Source organism: Eutrema salsugineum, unplaced genomic scaffold (genome assembly GCF_000478725.1).
Source record: "Eutrema salsugineum unplaced genomic scaffold, Eutsalg1_0 scaffold_10, whole genome shotgun sequence".
NCBI classification, from domain to species: domain Eukaryota; kingdom Viridiplantae; phylum Streptophyta; class Magnoliopsida; order Brassicales; family Brassicaceae; genus Eutrema; species Eutrema salsugineum.
This window is the reverse complement of record NW_006256908.1, coordinates 6,581,185-6,601,867: the sequence shown is the minus strand read 5'-3', so window position 1 is coordinate 6,601,867 and position 20,683 is coordinate 6,581,185. Positions and strand designations below refer to the sequence as shown.

Here is a 20,683-nt window from a genome sequence, read left to right as displayed (position 1 = left end):
ACAATGTGCATTTAGGATTTTTCAAAAGAAACAAAAATAATAATAACATTAATAAAAAATACAGTAATAATTAACAAAAGTCCTCGGCGACAAAAAAAAAAAAAAAATTAATAAAAAGTCCTCGTGCTTTACACCTGCAACCAACAAAAGTTTCCAAATCTCGAAGACAGAGAGAGCTTTTTAGCATTCTGACAAAAACTGTCTTACTTTTTATTTTTCCGGCATAGTAAACGACGAAACTCTCTACACTCCCCGAGACATCTTTTGAGATTCCCTCCCACTCTTCTTCCCCACTCTCTTCCAAAAGATGCTGCTTTTTCCTCGTGAGTCGACTCACAAATGGCGTGCCTTACACCTGGACTCCTCTCCAACCTTCTCGACATCGCCGCCGGAAAATCCTCTTCTTCTCCGCCGTTGTTATCTTCTCACCGTTCCCCACTCCTCCAGGTGATCGAGATCGTTCCCTGTCTCTCCGACGACCAATGGTGCAGCGAACGATTCTTTCTCAAAGTCTCTGACTCTCTCCACGCCGCTTACGTCGCCGTTCCCGCCGGTGAAGACGCCGATCTGATACGTTCCGATGAGATTCAGTTAGGTCAGTTTGTTTACATCTGCGGTGGTTTACACGTCGAGAAAGGTTGTCCTGTTCCTGTAATCCGTGGGTTGAAACCTGTCCCGAAGCGACGGATGTGCGTTGGAAACCCTAGCGATCTCTTCTCTAGCGATTTCTTGCTTAATCTTACGAAGAAGAAGAAGATGAAGAATCTAAGTGAGAATAGGAGGTTGAGCTTGGATTCTGCGAGAAGGAGTTGTTGGGATCACACTCCTCCGATGACTCGCCGCCGTGACGCTGCATTGATTGCTTCTTCTCCACGTCTCAAACCTAATTTTGTACATCTTTCATCTTTTTCCTCTGTTTTGTGAAAAAATAGAACTTTTTAGCCCATTTTGTTGCGTTTGGTTTTGTGGAAGTGTATGGTTTCTTCTTCTTTACGTTGCTTCAATTATCTGAGATTGATACAAGCGAGTGAAACTAACCATACTAGTTTCAAGAGACGTTTAAAAGTTGTTTCTTGTAGATATGCATCAAGTTTTGATATTGGCTTCACAGTTCAGTGAGTTCATAATATTTCTTGATACCACAAATTTTCGATGTCTTTTTGTAGGTCTTGACTGATAGGTATCTACCAAAGAATGAGTCCCCATCAAAGCACCTTAACTGCGAAAAAACCCCTGTCCCAAGAAACAGAAATGTGGCTATGCCTGCATCACCTATATCCATGGCTAATAAATCTCCAAAAGATGGTGTCAAGCCGTTGTCAAAGGCAGTGGCTCCTCCGGTTGCGCTTTTTAAGCTGCCTTCAAGTCACAGTACTTGGTCTGATCAGAGAATCTTATGGACTGGACTCCCAAAAACCATTCAATTGCTCGGAAAGGTACCGGTATTTGGAAACCTTCAAGCTCTAGTGACTCTGACAATTAGTGTTCATGTGTTTTCAGTCTCTCATTTCAGGAAGTTTCATCACATAGGAAAGTAGCAGTTTCGGCCGCAGTAAATGCACTAGAGGAAGCATCTGCCATGGAGTCTGTTCTTCTCAGTTTGCAGTATGTTTTCTCCATCACTAAACGGCTTCTGTTAGTACTTTTGTTATCAATGCTTATATATGACTTTGTTCCTTCACAGGTCCTTTGCCGAACTGTGTGATTCTTCTAAAAAACTATATGCAGGACAAGTTGTGCGCCAGTTCTTGGACATCTACCACAGTATACAAAATACAGGCAAAGCAATCCATCTTTTGCTTACTCATAATGGAAACAATGGCTCGTGTAGATCAACAGCTAATAAAAATGCAACATCTTGGGTTCAAGATGCAGTAGTGACCGGTTTTTCCGAATTCAATTTATTCAAAGAGCCTGGAAAGCAAGAAGATGATGCTGCTCACAAAAACCATCACCACTACATTGTTCCACAGAAATCTTCCGAGAAACTGAATCTCAAGGAGACAACAAGTCCAAGAAACCAAGCTTACAAGGGTATGAGACCGTATTCAGCGAAACATCGTTCTGTTTTAGACAGAAGTAACTTAGAAGGTAAAAACAGGTTGAAAGAGTCAGCGAGCCTAGCGGACGAGCTACTCCGAGTTTCCAGCCAATGGTTTTTGAAATACTTGGAGAACTCACTAAAGAAAGGTTCCTTGTCGGTGAAGAAAGAAGAAGCCATTGGAAAAGAGTCTCTTCTTGTCCATCTTAAAGCGGTAACTCGTTGGCTCGATGGTCTGATTTCAAACAAAACGGAAACCAACAGCGAGAAAGTCAAAGATCTAAGAGAGAAGCTGCAACGGTTTCTACTTGAACATATCGAATCTGCTATCAGAGAAACTCGGTAACATAATCCTTTTTGGATTCTTGATTAAGTGATTAAGTTGACAAAAACGTAACAATTTAATCAGAAAGATTTGTATACAGTAAGGAATAAAAAACACAAGTCTTGTCATTTGCGCATTCCCATTTGATACTGTTCGTCTTCCTCGCCATCTTCCTCTGCATGAGAATTCATAAAAGGCTTAGCTTCATGAGCGTTCTTGGCCTTACCACCTTCAACATTTTCTTGATTGTTTCCTCCAGTTTGTCTATTGGCGGCTGAGTATTGCTGGATCACAAGAACCGAAGCTTGCATTGTAAAGTTGGATGAAGCTAATGTATCACCTATAGTCCCTAAATCCGGACTACTACTCCAATCTGTCAAACCTGCGGTCACAGGTGATTCTACTTTGTAACCTCTTCCAACAATGTAAAGATCGTAAGAATGGTTATCTTCCAATTCTCTAATCGCTGCAATCGTCTCTTGACCATCGTTCACAACTTTCTCTATATAAGTCACCGATGAATCATCCATAGTCTTGAAGTTAAACTCGTAGATACACTCTTCGTCGACTTGTTTCTCTTTCTCGTACGCAGCCGTGGATTTCCCGGCTGCGACAAATCTCACAACCGTGAGTTTAATCATTTCTTGTCCAACCATCCTCCATGCATAAGCCAAAGCCTCTCTATCGTCTCTACCTCCAACGAACAACATTGCTACTTCTTTCTTACTGGTTTCCCCTTGGAACGAAGATGATTCAGACCGGACAATGGTCATGCCACGGTCGACCAAAATCCCTACCGAACATGGCGCGTGGCTCAAAACGTTTCGGTTGATTTCTGCATGCGCATCGTTTCCTTCTCCTAACCGACCATCCGACGTCAAGTTCTTATGGTATGGCAATAAAACTAAGCTGACTCGTTTGTCCTCAGCCAACGTACAAATATCTTCATGCATGGTCGCGTAAGGTGAAACAGCAGTGATGGTTTGGACCATCATCGCGTTGTTGTTCACTTCCATACCTTCGAACATCTCAGCTATCTGTTCGGATTCTGCTCTGACTCGGTCCGAGAAGTTAGCTTTTGGTTTGGCCTCGTCGTTCATTATGAGCATGGAAGCTGTGGTGCGACCGGTTAGTTCGACTAGGTGGATTGCGAAGACGTTGAGAGGAGATTGCTTTGTCGGGTTAGAGAGTTGTAATAGACTGGTTATGCCGGAGACGTTAGGGAGTACATGGACGCAGGTTAATACACGAAGCTCTACTTCTCCTTTGAGTTTTTGAACGGTTCGGTATTTATAGAAAACCGCTTTCTTCTTTGGTTTGTATGCAACGGTTAAAAGTGGCTGCACCACTATTGACATCGCTAGGAACATTAACGTCATATGAGTGTACATTATTACGTCCAATGCCTGCATGACAAAAAATAATGATTATATAATTAGTATGCAAAGATAAAATTAAAAATTGCATTTCTCGTTTTTAATTAGTGTAATCAAAATTTTACTACCAAACTACGTTTTTCTTATGTAAAACCTAACAATTAAGTTTTATCTAAATTAATATATGAAGGAAAAAAAAAAGATGCAAATTGTGAGAAAATAAAACTAACCCTGGTGTCTCGTCCTGCATTGAGTGTGACTAAAGCCATAGTTCCTTTGGTGTTCATAAGCGCACCAATAGCTAAAGCATCACGCAAAGGGATACGCAAGAAGAAGGAGCAAACAACAGTGGACAAAATCTTCACCATAAAAGAAGAAGAAATCACAAACACCATCATTCCAACGCTCGTGTACTTAAACATGTAATTAAGATCGATTCTTAAACCGCAGATGATGTAGAAAAGAGGCATCAATATCCCCGAGAGGAAATCGTGGAGCTTCTCTTCGATCATGTTTCGAATGATGTGGTCGTGAGGGATCGAGAGGCCGAACAAGAAAGCTCCTGTGATTGAGTGGACTCCAAATGTGTCGGTGATCAAGCTGCATAGAAGGACTCCTGCTAGAGTGAACCATACGTGAGTGTCTCCTACGTTTCCTCCTTTGACAGTGTTTGCAAAGGCCCAAGCGATTCCAGGACGCATCACGTAGATGCAGAAAAACACGAATGCGATGGTTGATACTATTGCGTATGGCATCATTTGGTTATATATACCTAATATTTTCCCATGTTTAATTTAAATAAAAACATTCAGTACTAACGAAATGTTTTATTTAATACATTTTCAGATATATTTGTAGGAACGATCATATAATTACCTTGTTTGGTAAAAGTTGCAATGCCTATAACGAGGAGAACCCAAGTGCACAAATCAGTAATAATGGCTGCACACATCGCGGTGCGTCCCATATCCGAACGCAAGAGCTTGAGATCCGCAAGAATCTTGGCAAGATCGGGGAAATTGGTGCAGCCAAACGCAACCGACCAGAAGAGACAACCTGCGAGGATCTTGTCGGAGTCTCCGTTACCGGGAATGTAATATAAACCAGCACCGGCTGCTAAAGCCACGAGGAGGCCAACGATAGCTATGACCAGTGGTTTGACTTCTTTGAGTTTTATCATCCTCAAGTCCATACCGAGACCGAGGAGGAAAATGTTGTAGACGAGAGCTAAGTTTGCGAATGTCTCGAGGACCATTGTGAATCTAAATGGGAACAAATGTGTGAGGACAAGTTCGTGTCTGCCGAGCACAGTCGGGCTGAACAGTAATCCGCACTGCAAATTATAACCGCAAGAAAACAAATCAACCTTTACATAATTACATAGGAAATGGAAAATAATATGTATAAATATAAATATTGCAAATGAATAAATCTTAGTTAGTTATTTGGCATTTCCCATTTTTTTCTTTTAGAAAAATGGCTAAACCGTCGTTTTCTAAAACAAAGCAAAAACTGATTTCTTGTTTTTTTCTATAAAAGAAAAAGGAGGCAAAAACTGACTTTTCATTAGAACAATGAATTTAGCTGGATGCAAATCAAACTCTAAATCTCTAATGTCACTTTTTCTTCTTTTTTTCGTTTTTAAAGAAAACAAAATTAATTTTCCGTCGTAAAAGATTTGAATGAGACTGTTTTTCCAACAATGATATGTTTTTGCTGGTTTCAAATAACATCAAGACTCTAAAGATGAAAATGCTTAGGAGATAGCTAACAAAGAACCTATTCATTTGCAATAGTCATGACACACAAGTTTAGAAAAGAAAACAAAAACAATTCAAGATTGAATGATAAATGTTGAGTCAAACTAATTTTTTCAACATTGATTAACTCACAAGGATTTGAGCGACAAAAGGAGGAAGACGTAGCGGTCGAATCAAATAGTAGATAACACGGTAGCTAAAATTGGCAACAAACAGTTGCGTTACAAAGAAAGGAAGCACGGCTGCAAGAGAGCTTCCACTTTCCCATCCATTATGATCTCCGATCACAGCCGCAACAGTTTGGTTATAGCATATTACACTACCGTACCGGGAGTCACTAACATCATATTGCAACTCTTCTTGTTCCGGAGGAACTCCGGTACGACTGGCCATCTTTTGGGATAGAGTCCAATGGGATTCTCTAAAATCCCACAAAGGTTTTGGCCGGCCTCTGCCTTCAACAAAATGTTTGTGTTCATCATGTGCTTTGGTTTTATTGCATTAATAGGTGAGAGCCTACAATCTGTTTTTTTGCTTTCTCTTTCTTTTCTTGTAGTTGCTAATTATAGGTTTTGTATGTTTTTGATGTCAAGGAGGAGACGAGACTACTACTCATTTTAGCTGTTTTTTGTTTTCTCTTTTGAGACTGAAATTAGTTAAATTCTGTTGGTGTTCTTATTTGGTCTTTCTTGTTTTAAAACGGGTGGTTATAAAAACCCAAATTGTGATGTTTTCCTTGTTTTTCAAATAAATAAAAAATTACTTGAGTATCATTTTGTTTAGAATAGATGAGTTATTAGTTTGTATATAAGATAATTTGAGAGAGTTTTCTTTAATTATACTATTGTGGAAAAGGGCAAAAGTAAAACACAGGGTTGCACATGTAATCATGATGTTCTTGGATCGCGAAATTTGGAAAATTAGACAAACAATGATGCAGGTCTGAATATTATCTAACCTTGTAGTATATTAAAAACTTTAGACCATAATTAAAAAGAAAAACAAAAACTAAAAAAAGCCAAGTCTAGTTGGAAAAGTTAATCCAAATGGCCCAGCTTCGGACACCGGCTTCAGCCGCAGCCGGAGATTCCCCACCGGCCATTGCCTTTTCACACACATATAAAAATAAAACAAAATAAAAACATGAAAGTTTGAAAAATCTGAAACTTTCAATAAGATCTGACAAGTTTACACTTTTAAGGTGATGACTTCAAGTTTAAGCACCATGACAAGTCCCTTGAGCCTTTGCCTCTGCTGCAAGAGGAGATGGAACCAAACGTAAAGGGCCTACATGTCTTTTTTTAAACGAAAAAGAGGAAAGACATTCACTTTCACAGCTAAACAGTACCTGGCCATGGACGATCGAGAGAAAAGTTGGTGCAGTTGCTATATCAAAATGTAAAGCAGGCCACTTTATTGTTCTAAAAGCAGCAAATTTCACATTTAGTTTAACCTACGAGGACCCCATTCATGCGCAAAAGGAAGCACAGCATAAAGCTTTGAAAAGGAAAAAAATATGAAGAGTGACCTTAGACCAAACAGCTTCCGATCGAATGCTCAAGCATGGTTTTCAAGCAAATGACCCGAGAGAGAATATCTGAAAACAGTGGATTTGCTGCATCTTAAGCTTTAAAATCTGTAGAAACAGTTAAGAGACTCGGTGGAACCCAGAGGTGAGGGAAAAGGGCACTTTCTTAGCTAAGAATCTCCTGCATTTTCTTGGATTCATAGTCACCTTTTTCTTATTTATGATTCATCTCTCTCTCTTTTTCTCTCTCTCAAAGAGCTCAATTCTCTCTTTCTATATTACCTTCTCTTTCGATCTCTCTGTTCTTCAACTGCTGCAGATAGTCAGCTTAAGAGCTTGAGTTATGGTAAGCCTTCCCATTAATTTTATGTTGCTTTATCCTATCATCTCATCTGAATATGACTACTGAAAATCTTGCTTTGATGAACAATGTTAGGGGACTCCTGTAAATATCACACTCGGGTCACATGTCTGGGTCGAGGATCCAGAACTCGCATGGATTGATGGAGAAGTGACAGAAATCAAAGGCACCAATGCCACAATACTCACTGCAAATGAGAAAACAGTGAGGAGCTACTTTTCATTTATTATATCTAAAACAACCCAAAATGGAGAAGATTTTCGTATGGACTTCTGCAGTATAATTCACAGATTTTCTACAAAATTTTTAAGTATATGTTTGTTTTTTTTTATAGATCGTTGCTAGTATTTCTAGTATCTACCCAAAGGATACAGAGGCGCCACCTGCAGGAGTTGACGATATGACTAAACTTGCTTACCTCCATGAGCCAGGGGTCCTCCACAATCTCGCTTGCCGGTTTTCTTTAAACGAGATCTATGTCAGTAATTAAGAAAGATAACTTAAACATCCCATTGATCAAAACTTTTGAAAGTTAGATGTTGAGATTATCTAATTGCAAACTCTTGAAATAGTGCAGACTTACACCGGAAACATCTTGATTGCGGTGAATCCTTTCCAAAGACTTCCGCATTTGTATAGCGTTCATATGATGGAGCAATATAAAGGAGCTGCCTTTGGAGAGCTAAGCCCGCATCTGTTTGCTGTTGCAGACACCAGTTACAGGTACAACTCTGAGTAGATATAGACTTCAAGCAGTTAGTGTACAAAGCTAAAGGTTTCCATATATACCAGGGCGATGATAAATGAGGCAAGAAGCCAGTCCATTTTGGTTAGTGGAGAGAGTGGAGCTGGAAAAACAGAGACGACCAAAATGCTCATGAGATATCTTGCATTCATGGGAGGGAGATCAGATACCGAAGGGAGAAGCGTTGAACAACAAGTTTTAGAGGTGAGTTTCTTGCTCTGATTTTATCTGCGTCGAATAAACACTTCCACCATTCTAAACTGTTCTGTTTCCAGTCTAATCCAGTGTTGGAAGCTTTTGGAAACGCAAAAACTGTGAAAAATAACAATTCAAGGTGGTATCTATTAATAACACTTACTTTGGACATAATTTTCATTCTTTTCTCCTGGTATCTTTTGTTTTGGCTGTTTGTAATTCTCTGGCGTTCTTCAACAGTCGGTTTGGAAAATTTGTTGAGATCCAATTTGACAAGCGTGGGAAAATATCTGGAGCTGCAATCCGAACTTATCTTCTCGAACGGTCTCGTGTTTGCCAAGTCTCAGACCCTGAGAGGAACTATCACTGCTTCTACATGCTCTGTGCAGCACCGCCTGAGGTAAATGATCAGTAACAATCATGAAAGCAATAGAGCTGGAAAATTTAGCAATACGACAATTATGACAATATGTTCGAGTGTTTCAGGAAGTCAAGAAATTCAAGCTAGGGGATCCAAGGACGTTCCACTATCTGAATCAGACAAACTGCTATGAGGTTTCCAATGTAGATGATGCAAGAGAGTATATGGAGACCAGAAATGCCATGGACATTGTGGGCATTGGACAAGAGGCACAGGTTTGTCTCATGACTCTCATTGTAAACATAGAAATTTCAAATACTGACAAGAAACTTCAACTTAAGGATGCCATATTCCGCGTCGTTGCTGCCATCCTCCACCTTGGGAATGTCAATTTTATCAAAGGAGAAGACGCGGATTCTTCAAAACTCAGGGATGATAAATCAAGATATCATCTTCAAACAGCAGCAGAGCTACTCATGTATCTTCATCTACCAATCCTTAAACATTTACACCTCGAAAATTCTGCACAGTTCTAATGACAGATTTTCAATTATTCACTTGACGCAGGTGCAATGAGAAGATGCTCGAGGATTCACTCTGCAAGCGTGTAATTGTCACTCCGGATGGTAACATCACAAAGCCACTTGACCCTGAATCAGCCGCCCTAAACCGTGATGCTTTAGCCAAGACAGTTTACTCCAGGCTGTTTGATTGGTGAGTAAATCCAACCCCTGAAAACAAAAATGGATATTTTGTCAATCATTAGGTGGAAGCTGCTCTGCCCTCCACAAAAGTTGTAATGGCGCAGAGAAAAAGTAGTTTTCCTTCAGGACTTTGTCTAATTAAATAGTTCTCAGTTTGAGAAATCTCCAACAGTGACCTATGCACAACTCAATTATGGCAGGATTGTGGATAAGATCAACAGTTCAATAGGTCAAGACCCGAATGCTACAAGCTTGATCGGAGTCCTCGACATTTATGGTTTTGAAAGCTTCAAGATCAACAGGTAAACCTGACTGAAAATAAATACCTGAATGATGGGTACACATAGAAATTAAGATCTAATACCACTATTTGTTTGATAGTTTTGAGCAGCTATGCATCAATCTCACAAATGAGAAGTTGCAACAGCACTTCAATCAGGTAGGATATAAAAACACTGAAACCAATTCACACTACAAAAACTTTTACATGGACCAATTTTTCTCTGCAGCATGTATTCAAGATGGAGCAAGAGGAATACACGAGGGAGGAAATAGACTGGAGCTATGTTGAATTTGTTGACAACCAGGATGTCTTAGATCTTATTGAGAAGGTATAAACTATGACATTGACTCCACAACCTGCGCAAGCACATAAAATAATCAATGGCATCTTGTTTCTTGCAGAAACCAGGAGGCATCATTGCCCTACTTGATGAAGCATGGTAAGTGTGTCAGCAAACTATACTACTTGTTAGGGAAACTACATTTTCACAATATCAATCCATAGTAAAGTAGAACTATACTACAGTTTCTCTCGGCATAACCATAAGTTTCATCCTTGCAGCATGTTTCCTAAGTCGACCCATGAGACGTTTGCACAGAAGATGTATCAAACATATAAAGGACACAAGCGATTCAGCAAACCTAAGCTTGCCCGAACAGCTTTCACTGTCAACCACTATGCAGGAGATGTGAGGCAAACACAATTTTAGACGCTAAGCTAATGTAAGTACAGTAGCTAGTTACTGAGCACGCTTCTCTGCCTCAGGTTACATACTCAGCAGAGTTTTTTCTCGACAAAAACAAAGATTATGTGGTGGCAGAACATCAAGCTTTGTTGGATGCGTCTAAGTGCTCTTTTGTCGCCAATTTGTTTCCACCACTTGCAGAGGACGCATCAAAGCAGTCCAAGTTTTCATCGATTGGGACCCGTTTCAAGGTAAGCCGTCTGAAAACATATCATTTGCACATTTCTCAAGATCTTGATTTCTTACCTTAACCTACCTCCAGCAACAACTCCAAGCTCTAATGGAGACGCTAAACACAACAGAACCCCATTATATTAGATGTGTGAAGCCAAATACAGTTCTAAAGCCAGGGATTTTTGAGAATGACAACGTCCTAAACCAACTAAGATGCGGAGTAAGCCTTAAGCCTCAGGTTTTCTAATTGAAAAAGTTCATGTTTTCCCTTAAGGTTTTTGCTTATAGCCGATTTGGGTAAGTGAACAGGGTGTACTGGAAGCTATAAGAATCAGCTGTGCTGGTTATCCAACAAAACGAGCATTCGATGAATTTCTTGATCGTTTTGTGATGCTAGCCGCAGACGTACCAGAAGGGTATAAAATACACAATTACATATTTTGAAAGAAGACAGATTATCACTTTGATCCTATTCACTCCTGATCCAATCAACACTGAGAAACTTACATCATTTATTGACAGATCCGATGAAAAGTCGGCATGTGCTTCAATCTGCGACAAAATGGGTTTAAAAGGCTACCAGGTATGAAAAGCACTGGGTACAGGCATGCCAAATATGAATAATTAAAGCCACCCATTTCAGTCTAAACTTGCATTTTGATTTTTCATTTTCAGATAGGGAAAACAAAGATATTTCTTAGGGCCGGACAAATGGCTGAACTAGATGCACGAAGAACCGAGGTTTTGGCTGGTGCCACTAGACACATTCAGAGGCAGATCAGGACTTATTTGACAAGAAAAGAGTTCCTTGGGCAGAAGAAGGCTACAATCTATATGCAAAAACTTTGGAGAGGTTTTATTCTTTTACCTTTGTCTCAACAGTAACACCCTACTCTATACTAAGCTAGGAATTAAACTGTTATATTAATAGAGCCCTTTATACTAAGAAAAAAGGTAGAATGTGAACATTCTTATCTAATATACAATCTCATAAGCTGATCCAAATATCAGTCAATACACAACGTTTTTCATACTAACTGTGTATCGTGTGTATTACATATATAGCACAACTTGCGCGCAAGCTATATCAACACATGCGACGGGAAGCTGCTTCAATTTGCATCCAAAAGAACATTCGTGCAGATAGAGCAAGGAAATGCTTCACTAACCTCAAGGCATCAGCAACAGTTATTCAGTCTGGTTTACGGTCAATGGATGCTCGAAACAAACATAGACACAGAAGAAGAACAAAGGCAGCAATTATAGTTCAGGTACTAGATTTGGACTACTTTATACAAGTCATGTTTTTATCAAAATATCAGAAGTTTCTGGACTTGTCTTCTTACTGATATATTATATAACAGAGGGAATTGAGAAGATACCAAGCTCATAAAGCTTATAGCCAGTACAAAAAAGCAACATTAGCACTACAATGTCTGTGGAGAGCTAAAGTAGCTCGAAAAGAGCTCAAAAATCTCAAAATGGTAAGTTCCATTGATATGGGGGTACTTTGAGTGATTTATCTCATAAGAATCAATCTACTCTGTCTAAGAGGCAGGCATGCTTCACTCTAATTTACTACAAAAATTCTAACCAAAAATTTTTCCAAACAAAGGCTGCAAGAGAAACTGGGGCACTCAAAGAAGCCAAGGACAAGTTAGAGAAGCGTGTGGAAGAGCTAACCTGGCGTCTCGAACTAGAGAAGCATCAAAAGGTGACTTTTAAAAAAATTAGAAACTGGAGTTCTTTGTTCTGCAACCTAATTGCCTTGGATGAAAGTAGCTAGAGTCAAAAGCACATAGTGGTTTAATTCTAAAAAGATTTGTCATTAGGTTGATCTCGAGGAAGCAAAAGCACAAGAAATCGCAAACCTACAAAATACTTTAACTGGTTTGCAAGAGAAGTTAGATGAAGCCCACGCTGCAATCATACGAGAGAAAGAGGCAGCAAAATTAGCCATTGAACAAGCCCCACCAGTCATTAAAGAGGTTCCAGTTGTAGACAATACTCAACTGGAGTTACTGAGCAGTCAAAACAAGGAGCTGGAGGTAAATTTGAGCTACAAGTTCAACTAACAAGCAGATCTTATCCTGATACAATATCTTTAAAATTCAGGTTGAGGTAGAGAAATTAAAAGGAAAAATCGAGGAGTTTGAAACAATATGTTCTGCACTTGAGATTGATAGCAAGGCAAGTCTAACTGAAGCAGAAGATGCAAAGGCAAAGGCCATTCAACTTCAAGAGGTCATTGAAAGGTATATATAATATTCACTCAGTACTTTAAGGAACTAAAATCATATTTCTATATTACAGTCACGGTTCATGAGTATTATTGGTAAATTCCAGATTACATACGAACCTGTCAGACCTTGAATCCGAAAATCAGGTCTTGCGCCAACAGGCCTTGGCCGCTTCAACAAGCGCCGAAGAGTCTGGACACTTAAACAGGTACAGTCTTGGGAGCTGAACAATTCTCTCATCTTAGTACATTCTATTCTTCATAACTGTGTGAATTTGAAAATTTTCAGTACCTGAACTATAAAAGCAAAAGAAAAATTGATATGAGTTTGTATCTGATATCATCACATATCTGAAAAAAAGAAACAAAAATATACCTCTTATCAGCCTGAAGGATAGGGTTGCAATTTTAGAGTCAGAAAATGAATCTCTTCGAAGACAGACAGCTGCTGAAGAAAAGACAGTGCCTCCTGAAGAAGTTTTTGGATCCGCAAAGGTGCAAAACTTCTGTCAACCAATAATTTTTTTCGTAAAAAAAACAGTTATAACATTTGCATTAATGTAATATGACACTGCAGAATCTTGAAAATGGACATCAAACAGAAGAGATTCAGGCAACAAAGGTCTGTTATCTTTGCTAGGCCCAGTTACGAAACATTACTCTACAGTTCCTCACCCCTTGTTATTTGTTTCAGGAGCCAAGGAATCCAGTCATTGTGTTAGCAAAACAAAGATCTCTAACAGATAGGCAACAGGTATCATTCGCTAACTTGTCTGTACTAAAGAGCCATACGTTGATATCCAACGAAAGCAAGCAAAAGTTATTTCAATATTTGTTTCTTTACAGAAAGAATTTAAAATGATTATTACTGGACAGGAGAGCCATGATGTGCTGATGACATGCCTCACTGACGAGAGAAGGTTTGATAACGGCAGATCTGTGGCAGCCTGGATAGTTTACAAGGCACTACTTCAATGGAGATCATTTGAAGCGGAGAAAACAAATATATTTGATAGAATTGTTCATAAAATTAGATCATCCATTGAGGTAATAAACTAAAGACAATGATAGTGAAATTCTTAAATCTTTGAAACCAAGACAACATATTCAAGTTATACTAATTCTGGTCCAGAAAAGCCAAGATGACACAATGGAACTAACTTATTGGCTCACAACAAGCTCTACCCTCTTATATCTTCTACAATCTACACTCAAATTCAGCAATACAAATAAAGCGGCTTCAGGACGTAACAGATCATCCCGGACTACATTATTTGGGCGATTGGTCCAAGTAAGCTTCGTAAAAGTGAGCCTCCGATTTATCCATTTTGTAAGAGCCTTAGTAATTTTTAGTAACAACATTGTAGGGAATGCAACCATCTGCAGTGGGCTTGGAAAAAACCAGTGGCTACAGTGGGATGGTTGGAATATCAAATGACCAAGAGATGGTTGAAGCTAAATACCCGGCTTTACTATTCAAGCAACATTTAGCCGCATACGTTGAGAAAACATATGGAATGATCCGAGATAACTTAAAGAAAGAGATAAACCCATTACTTAATCTCTGTATCCATGTCAGTACATCATTCCTCAAGTTACTACGGAACGTATCTTAGTGATTAGCTAATCACTTATGTTAACAATATTGTGGTATATGTGAGATGAAACAGGCACCAAGACCAACGAGACCCAGAACATTGCGAGACGTGACTAAAAGCATCCACTTGTCCACAACTGCCAAGCAACAGACATCATATGTACAATGGCAGAACATCATCAACAAGCTTGAACATACCTTGACCTTTATGGCAGAGAATCATGTAAGAGAATGCACTTTCGAAGACTTTCATCTCAAGCTTAAATTTTTCTTTTCTGTTCGTTGACCAAGTCTTCACGATCTCCAGGTCCCATCTATGATCACAAGGAAACTTTTCCATCAGGTTTTCTCGTACATCAATGTCCAGCTCTTTAACAGGTACAGAAGAATATATAGAATAGGACACAAGTAGCTACACTTAGTTACGAGGTTGCTTGAATTACAACGTTTATCTTCTGGCAGTTTGTTGCTTCGCCGAGAGTGTTGTTCGTTTAGCAACGGAGAATATCTGAAAATGGGTTTGCATGAATTAGAGCAGTGGTGCCTGAAGGCAGAAGATGAGGTAAGGCTAAAGCATTTATAATCATATTATGCGAAGAGCAAACAAGAGAAAATGATTGACTTACATTGTTATTTTTCGTTTTTTTTTGTTGTCTCCTACAGGCAGCACGATCACCATGGGATGAACTTCAACACATTAGGCAAGCGGTGAAGTTTCTGGTACTACTTCGAACCATATCTATTGGTGAAAATACATAATTGGTGAGAAAATTCGGCATTTGATGACATACATTATCACTCTACAGGTCCTGCATCAAAAGACACAGAAATCATTGGAGGAGATCACAAAAGAGATATGCCCGGTAAAGACCTTAAACCACAACTTTATGCAAAGCATACATATAGAAGGATCATACTCTGGCACAAATTATCTAGGGACATCTTGATTATGGAAAATAGCTGCAAAAATTTGCATAGAACTCTTTCTCCTGATTTGTTACAAATCTCAAATTATAATTATTTTGTTTTTGCGGAGTAGGTACTAAGCATCACACAAGTATATCGAATTGGGACTATGTTTTGGGACGACAAATATGGAACTCAAGGACTCTCCCCTGAGGTAAGTAATGGACCAAACCAAACCAACTCCAAAACCTTCTTCAAGAAATTTCACAGAATAAATCCAACAAAAACACAATATGCAAAAATGAGAACAACCTGGACTCATGATCCAACGATTTGTGCCGTTTACAGGTGATCAAGCAGATGAGAAAACTAATGACGGAAGATTCAGTCAACATGACTTACCCTTCTTTCTTGCTAGACGTCGATTCAAGGTAAGCTAAGGAAATTTTCAGAGTTAATGGCAGAAAAAGTTTCTTGCTTTCTTCTCAATTTCTCTCCCTAATTACTCTCGAATCCTGAAAGCAAGTCGATTTCCGGTATTGTACAGCATTCCTTTCTCAGTGGAAGAAGTTTCGCAATCCTTCCACGGCGAAACCATTAGCCTCTCCGACGTCGATCCACCGCCGATTCTCCGCCAGCGATCTGATTTCCACTTTTTGTTCCCCGACATTGCCTGAGTAATGCAGACATCAAGATGAAACCTTCTCTTTCATGCAGAAGGCAACGGCTGCAAAATCTTTTTTCTTTTAAATTATTTGTTAAGCCTTGGTTTTTTCATAAATTACAGAAAGGGAAGCCTTTGCCGTTTTAACATTTATGTTCTCACAAGAAGCAAGAAAGCTTCTTCTCTTCTTCTATGATTTCATTTTTTTTTGGTTTGGGGTTGCTTTGCTATATCCTTTACGTTTTACACTTGTGTATAGGTTGGGTTGGGATTCATATAATACATGTTGTACTCTCTTTTTTGGCCAAATCATACATGGTGTATTGAATATTGTATATGTTATTGAGACTGAGGTTTTGTAACATTTTGGATCTGATAGAAAAATAATTCAGATTTTTTTTCATATCTAATAATGTACTTCACGTTTCAACCATAAAAATCAACCACAATGCAAATTGAGTAGTTACATAAGAAACCTAAAAATATATAAAATGCTAAACATAAATTATTTAGAATACGGTTTTTTTTTTCTGCTAATATGAACTAAGTCATTTTCTTAATAACACATTTCAGATTGTAATTTTGATGTACAAATTATAGAGATTCAAGGGACTCAAGTCTGCTATTACGGGACCTTTTGCAAAATGGACATTTCTAGGAAGAAACTATATTTGAAGGGGATCATCGGACATATGGAAATTAGTGGGAATGTTCTGTAAGGATGCCAACTTTTGAGGGATCATTAGGATAATTGATATCTTTGAAAGCAAACACTAATAAATGAATCAGAGGGTTGTAGCTAAAACCCAGCTTCTGTGTTAAAATCTCAGCAACAGAGAGCCATCAAAATTCCGATTGAAGAAGATGGAGTGTGTAATCCCACTGTGGCGGTGCTTCTGTCTCAGTCCACCGGAACTACGCCACCGCATCGTTAACCACAGTCGACGCCATCTCCATCTCTCCTCCTCCTCCTCCTTCGTAGCAGGTCGCTCGCTACTTCATTTCCTCCTTCTTTTAATCAATTTTAGCTATTATAGCCTTACACTCTCTTTGGTCCAATTCCAGGGATATGGCCTCTCCCTGATAAGAAAAATCGATTTCTTGCTCCAGTCACGCAGAGGACTTCCTTGAATCGCCGTACGGGATCACTCGAGCACCTTCCTCTTTCCCTGGTTAGTTCTAGGAAACTTTCGGAATTCTCATTTCATATAAATATGGAAATGATTAGGTCAAATGAGTTCTTGTGCTGTTTGCTTTTATTGATTTTGTCTTCATTTTTATGCGACTCATGATGCTCGTATGGTGTGGAAGGTTTTTGGATAAGGTTGCACAACAAATTTTCAATGGTATCTAAGCTGCTTGTTTGTTCTCGTATTTTCATCTTTTTGTGTACTGTTTCAGAACTCGTCTGTGATTGGTAACTCAGAGGAAGAACTCGAAGAAGAAGAAGAAGAGGATGATTTGGATTGGGAGTCAGAATTTCTTGGGGAGATTGATCCGTTGGAAATCCAACCTCCGAAGAAGAGGAAAAAGCAGGCAAATTCGAAAGCGCTTGAAGATACTGAAGGGATGGATTGGTGTGTAAGGGCAAGGAAACTCGCACTTCAATCGATTGAGGCTAGAGGATTGTCTTCTAGAATGGCGGAAGTGATGCCTCTTAAGAAGAAGAAAAAGAAAAAGAGCAAGAAAGTGACTGGAAACAAAGACAAGGTCAGGATCAAAAGTGTTCCCGAGGATGATTTTGATACCGAGGAAGAAGATTTGGACTTCCAAGATCGATCAATGGAGGATAAAATGGGGGAACTCCGGAAGAGAGTTAGCTCATTAGCTGGTGGAATGTTTAAGGAAAAGAAGGAGAAGACGAGGGAGCAATTAGTTCAGAGACTATCCCAGTTTTCAGGACCTTCTGATCGTATGAAAGAAATCAACCTGAACAAAGCTATAATTGAATCACAGACTGCTGAAGAGGTACTGGAAGTAACAGCTGAGACAATCATGGCTGTTGCCAAAGGCTTAAGTCCATCGCCGTTGTCTCCTTTAAACATTGCCACTGCTCTCCACCGAATTGCCAAGAATATGGAGAAAGTTTCGATGATGAGAACACGTAGGCTTGCATTTGCTCGGCAAAGAGAGATGTCAATGCTTGTTGCTCTTGCAATGACTTGCCTACCGGAATGTTCAGCTCAAGGCATCTCAAATATATCTTGGGCGTTGTCAAAAATCGGGGGTGAATTGCTTTATTTGACAGAGATGGATCGAGTCGCAGAAGTTGCCACGTCAAAGGTTGGGGAGTTTAATTCTCAGAATGTTGCTAATATTGCAGGGGCTTTTGCTTCCATGCGGCATTCTGCTACAGAACTCTTTGCTGAGTTGTCAAAGAGGGCATCTACTATTATCATCACCTTTAAAGGCCAAGAGATTGCTCAACTATTGTGGTCATTTGCCTCGCTTTATGAGCCAGCCGATCATTTACTTGAATCTTTGGATAGTGCTTTCAAAAGCAGTGACCAGTTCAAGTGCAGCTTGACGAAAGAAACATCAAACTATGATGAAGTAGCAGACGTTGGAGTAAGCGATGGTGCTTCAGGACCTCCAGCACTTAGCTTTAACAGGGACCAGCTTGGAAATATAGCATGGTCTTATGCTGTTCTTGGGCAAGTGGAGCGACCTTTCTTTGCCAATATATGGAATATCTTAACCACCTTGGAGGAGCAAAGGCTTTCAGAGCAGTATAGGGAAGATGTCATGTTTGCTTCTCAGGTGTATCTTGTGAATCAGTGCTTGAAGGTTGAGAGTCTCCACCTTCAGTTGTCACTTTGTCATGGGCTCGAAGAAAAAATAAACCGCGCAGGAAAAACCAAAAGGTTCAATCAGAAAATAACCTCATCTTTTCAGAAAGAAGTTGGACGCCTTCTCATAAGTACAGGGCTTGATTGGGTTAAAGAATATGATGTGGATGGCTACACCGTTGATGTTGCGCTGGTCGAGAAGAAAGTTGCTTTAGAAATCGACGGGCCAACTCATTTCTCAAGAAACACCGGTAAGTGCCAACACTCTGTTTCTCTATTTAACTTGATGTCTAGTGAAGCCAACCCAAACTCAATGATCATTTCGGCTTTTGTGTCTTTACAGGACTACCATTAGGGCATACAATGCTGAAGCGGAGATATGTTTCTGCTGCTGGATGGAAGGTGGTATCCTTGTCTCATCAAGAGGTGTGTTTAAAACGTTAAAAACTCCATTTTCGAAATTGAGTTGCTAGGATGATGCTATGGAATCAAGTAGACATTGTTCTCTATTTTTTTTTAAAAAAAAAATTGTTAATAATGTTTGTCCATCTCAGTAACGAGTTTAAACATCTGAACATGTGTTGACTTTGTTTTTATTATTTTTCTAGTGGGAAGAACATGAAGGCAGTCATGAACAGCTGGAATATCTGAGGGAGATTCTCGACGGCTGCTTATAGAGAAAGACAGAAACGAAATACGTATGGCATTGTGATTCCATGGTTGTTAATTAAAGTTCTCTTTTCCTTCATGTATATAGGTAAGATTGTTGTATTAGATTCATGATTTATGTTTAGAGCCATAAAACAGAATTAAATTCCATTTAAAACATAAATACATCTTCATCACAAGCTTCTGCCATAGTTATTTCTCATGCGACATGAAATCTAGAAAACACATATAAAAGCAAAACAACATATCATAGAGAGACACTAGTGCTTGATCTGGGTCAACATAGTCCTGACATCTTTGCTGTTAGGCCTCTGTTTCGGATCAGCCAAAGTACAGTAACAAGCGATTTTCAGAACCAGAAGCATCTGGTCATCGAATCCTTGTCCCATCAACTTCGGATCAATCGCAAGGCTTGGATTCTCTGATGTTATTGTGTTCCTCATCCACTTTATCAGACTCATCTCCTCAGTATGCTGAAAAAACTCATCTGAAGGAAGCTTTCCAATCACCAAAACCCCAAGAATCACTCCAAAACTATAGATATCACATTTGTCCGTGAACTTGAAAGTTTGATGATATTCTGGTGCTATGTATCCCACAGTACCTGCACAATTTGAGAGGGTAATATGTGTGACCGCATCAGGCATTTGCTTTGCGAGCCCGAAATCTGCAATTCTGGCCTCCATGTCATCATCAATAAGAACATTTCCTGGCTTCAAGTCTCTGTGAATGATTCTTGGGTTATGGTCCATGTGAAGGTACTCAAGCCCTGCAGCTATACCTATAGCAATCTTGTGCCTTGCTGGCCACATTAACTCTTTGGTTCCAGCGGACACATCAGTCAATATATCTTGCAAACTCCCGTTCTTCATGAACTCATAAACGAGGAAGTGGCACTCGGGTCTCGGTACGTGAGCCAACAATGGTAGAAGATTCCGGTGACGGATTTGGCCGACTGTGTTGATCTCTGATCTGATTTGCCTCATTTTCTTGTTCAGAAACTTGGATTCTTCGTCTGCAAGTTCAGTGGCGTCTTTAGCCGGTTGGATAACTTTCTTAACGGCAATGATCTTCCCATCGCTTCCGGGTAGTTCTGCTTTGAAAACCTCTCCACAACCTCCTCTTCCAATGATCTCCAGAGAAGATAACGCTTCTTCGTTCTCCAAGAAAGCTAAATCTTCGCTCTTTTGATCAATGGGCTGAATATTTAATCCAAAGCGA

The 20,683-nt window shown here is 39.5% G+C and overlaps 5 protein-coding genes and 3 long non-coding RNA genes across 11 annotated transcripts in view; 3 read left to right on the top strand and 5 right to left on the bottom strand.

The window, feature by feature from the left end:
• The first annotated feature begins 339 nt into the window (after nucleotides 1-339).
• LOC18028071 lies at nucleotides 340-2,516 on the top strand. Its single transcript, XM_024148451.1, has 4 exons — nucleotides 340-891; nucleotides 1,167-1,436; nucleotides 1,514-1,605; nucleotides 1,685-2,516. Exons 1-4 carry the CDS (start codon nucleotides 340-342, stop codon nucleotides 2,385-2,387), a joined length of 1,617 nt encoding a protein of 538 aa, XP_024004219.1. The 3' UTR covers nucleotides 2,388-2,516.
• On the bottom strand, nucleotides 2,379-5,939 carry LOC18028001 (cation/H(+) antiporter 21). Its single transcript, XM_006410262.2, has 4 exons — nucleotides 5,635-5,939; nucleotides 4,619-5,075; nucleotides 3,973-4,514; nucleotides 2,379-3,772 (listed from the first exon to the last, which is right to left on the bottom strand). The coding sequence occupies exons 1-4, from the start codon at nucleotides 5,893-5,895 to the stop codon at nucleotides 2,492-2,494; spliced, it is 2,541 nt and encodes an 846-aa protein (XP_006410325.1). The 5' UTR covers nucleotides 5,896-5,939; the 3' UTR covers nucleotides 2,379-2,491.
• Nucleotides 5,940-6,389: 450 nt separating this feature from the next.
• On the bottom strand, nucleotides 6,390-7,865 carry LOC112081632. The gene is made up of 5 exons (XR_002896567.1): nucleotides 7,810-7,865; nucleotides 7,031-7,578; nucleotides 6,851-6,923; nucleotides 6,697-6,756; nucleotides 6,390-6,607 (listed from the first exon to the last, which is right to left on the bottom strand). It is a non-coding gene; the product is annotated as an uncharacterized LOC112081632 (long non-coding RNA).
• Nucleotides 7,810-16,300, top strand: LOC18027999 (myosin-12). Its single transcript, XM_024148450.1, has 38 exons — nucleotides 7,810-7,869; nucleotides 7,969-8,114; nucleotides 8,184-8,340; nucleotides 8,412-8,470; nucleotides 8,572-8,731; nucleotides 8,818-8,967; nucleotides 9,034-9,170; nucleotides 9,260-9,406; nucleotides 9,597-9,698; nucleotides 9,778-9,835; nucleotides 9,906-10,007; nucleotides 10,081-10,118; nucleotides 10,241-10,367; nucleotides 10,445-10,615; nucleotides 10,687-10,818; nucleotides 10,908-11,014; nucleotides 11,121-11,181; nucleotides 11,274-11,451; nucleotides 11,664-11,869; nucleotides 11,963-12,082; nucleotides 12,214-12,312; nucleotides 12,431-12,646; nucleotides 12,714-12,853; nucleotides 12,945-13,046; nucleotides 13,224-13,332; nucleotides 13,415-13,459; nucleotides 13,532-13,591; nucleotides 13,714-13,884; nucleotides 13,970-14,128; nucleotides 14,205-14,411; nucleotides 14,508-14,657; nucleotides 14,742-14,812; nucleotides 14,897-14,996; nucleotides 15,098-15,154; nucleotides 15,241-15,297; nucleotides 15,474-15,554; nucleotides 15,689-15,771; nucleotides 15,888-16,300. The coding sequence occupies exons 2-38, from the start codon at nucleotides 8,038-8,040 to the stop codon at nucleotides 16,015-16,017; spliced, it is 4,326 nt and encodes a 1,441-aa protein (XP_024004218.1). The 5' UTR covers nucleotides 7,810-7,869; nucleotides 7,969-8,037; the 3' UTR covers nucleotides 16,018-16,300.
• On the bottom strand, nucleotides 7,975-8,627 carry LOC112081633. Its single transcript, XR_002896568.1, has 3 exons — nucleotides 8,495-8,627; nucleotides 8,181-8,239; nucleotides 7,975-8,092 (listed from the first exon to the last, which is right to left on the bottom strand). It is a non-coding gene; the product is annotated as an uncharacterized LOC112081633 (long non-coding RNA).
• Nucleotides 9,120-16,054, bottom strand: LOC18028000. 4 transcript variants are annotated; one of them, XR_002896566.1, is made up of 9 exons: nucleotides 15,743-16,054; nucleotides 15,061-15,243; nucleotides 14,851-14,978; nucleotides 14,633-14,748; nucleotides 13,707-13,784; nucleotides 13,214-13,343; nucleotides 12,958-13,129; nucleotides 9,936-10,035; nucleotides 9,120-9,423 (listed from the first exon to the last, which is right to left on the bottom strand). It is a non-coding gene; the product is annotated as an uncharacterized LOC18028000 (long non-coding RNA). The 4 variants fall into 4 exon arrangements; XR_002896563.1 differs by having other exon boundaries at nucleotides 14,851-14,942; XR_002896564.1 differs by lacking the exons at nucleotides 9,120-9,423; nucleotides 9,936-10,035 and having other exon boundaries at nucleotides 12,848-13,134; nucleotides 14,851-14,942.
• A 535-nt stretch (nucleotides 16,301-16,835) lies between the features above and the next one.
• On the top strand, nucleotides 16,836-19,625 carry LOC18027996 (RAP domain-containing protein, chloroplastic). The gene is made up of 5 exons (XM_006410257.2): nucleotides 16,836-16,989; nucleotides 17,070-17,176; nucleotides 17,406-19,044; nucleotides 19,137-19,219; nucleotides 19,402-19,625. Exons 1-5 carry the CDS (start codon nucleotides 16,869-16,871, stop codon nucleotides 19,468-19,470), a joined length of 2,019 nt encoding a protein of 672 aa, XP_006410320.1. The 5' UTR covers nucleotides 16,836-16,868; the 3' UTR covers nucleotides 19,471-19,625.
• The window catches only part of LOC18027995 (leucine-rich repeat receptor-like serine/threonine/tyrosine-protein kinase SOBIR1), a 2,223-nt gene continuing 1,134 nt past the window's right edge, over nucleotides 19,595-20,683 (bottom strand). Inside the window, exon 2 of the mRNA XM_006410255.2 lies at nucleotides 19,595-20,669. Within this exon, the coding sequence (XP_006410318.2) occupies nucleotides 19,723-20,669 (947 nt within the window). The 3' untranslated portion in view covers nucleotides 19,595-19,722. The remainder of the gene's footprint in view (nucleotides 20,670-20,683) is intronic.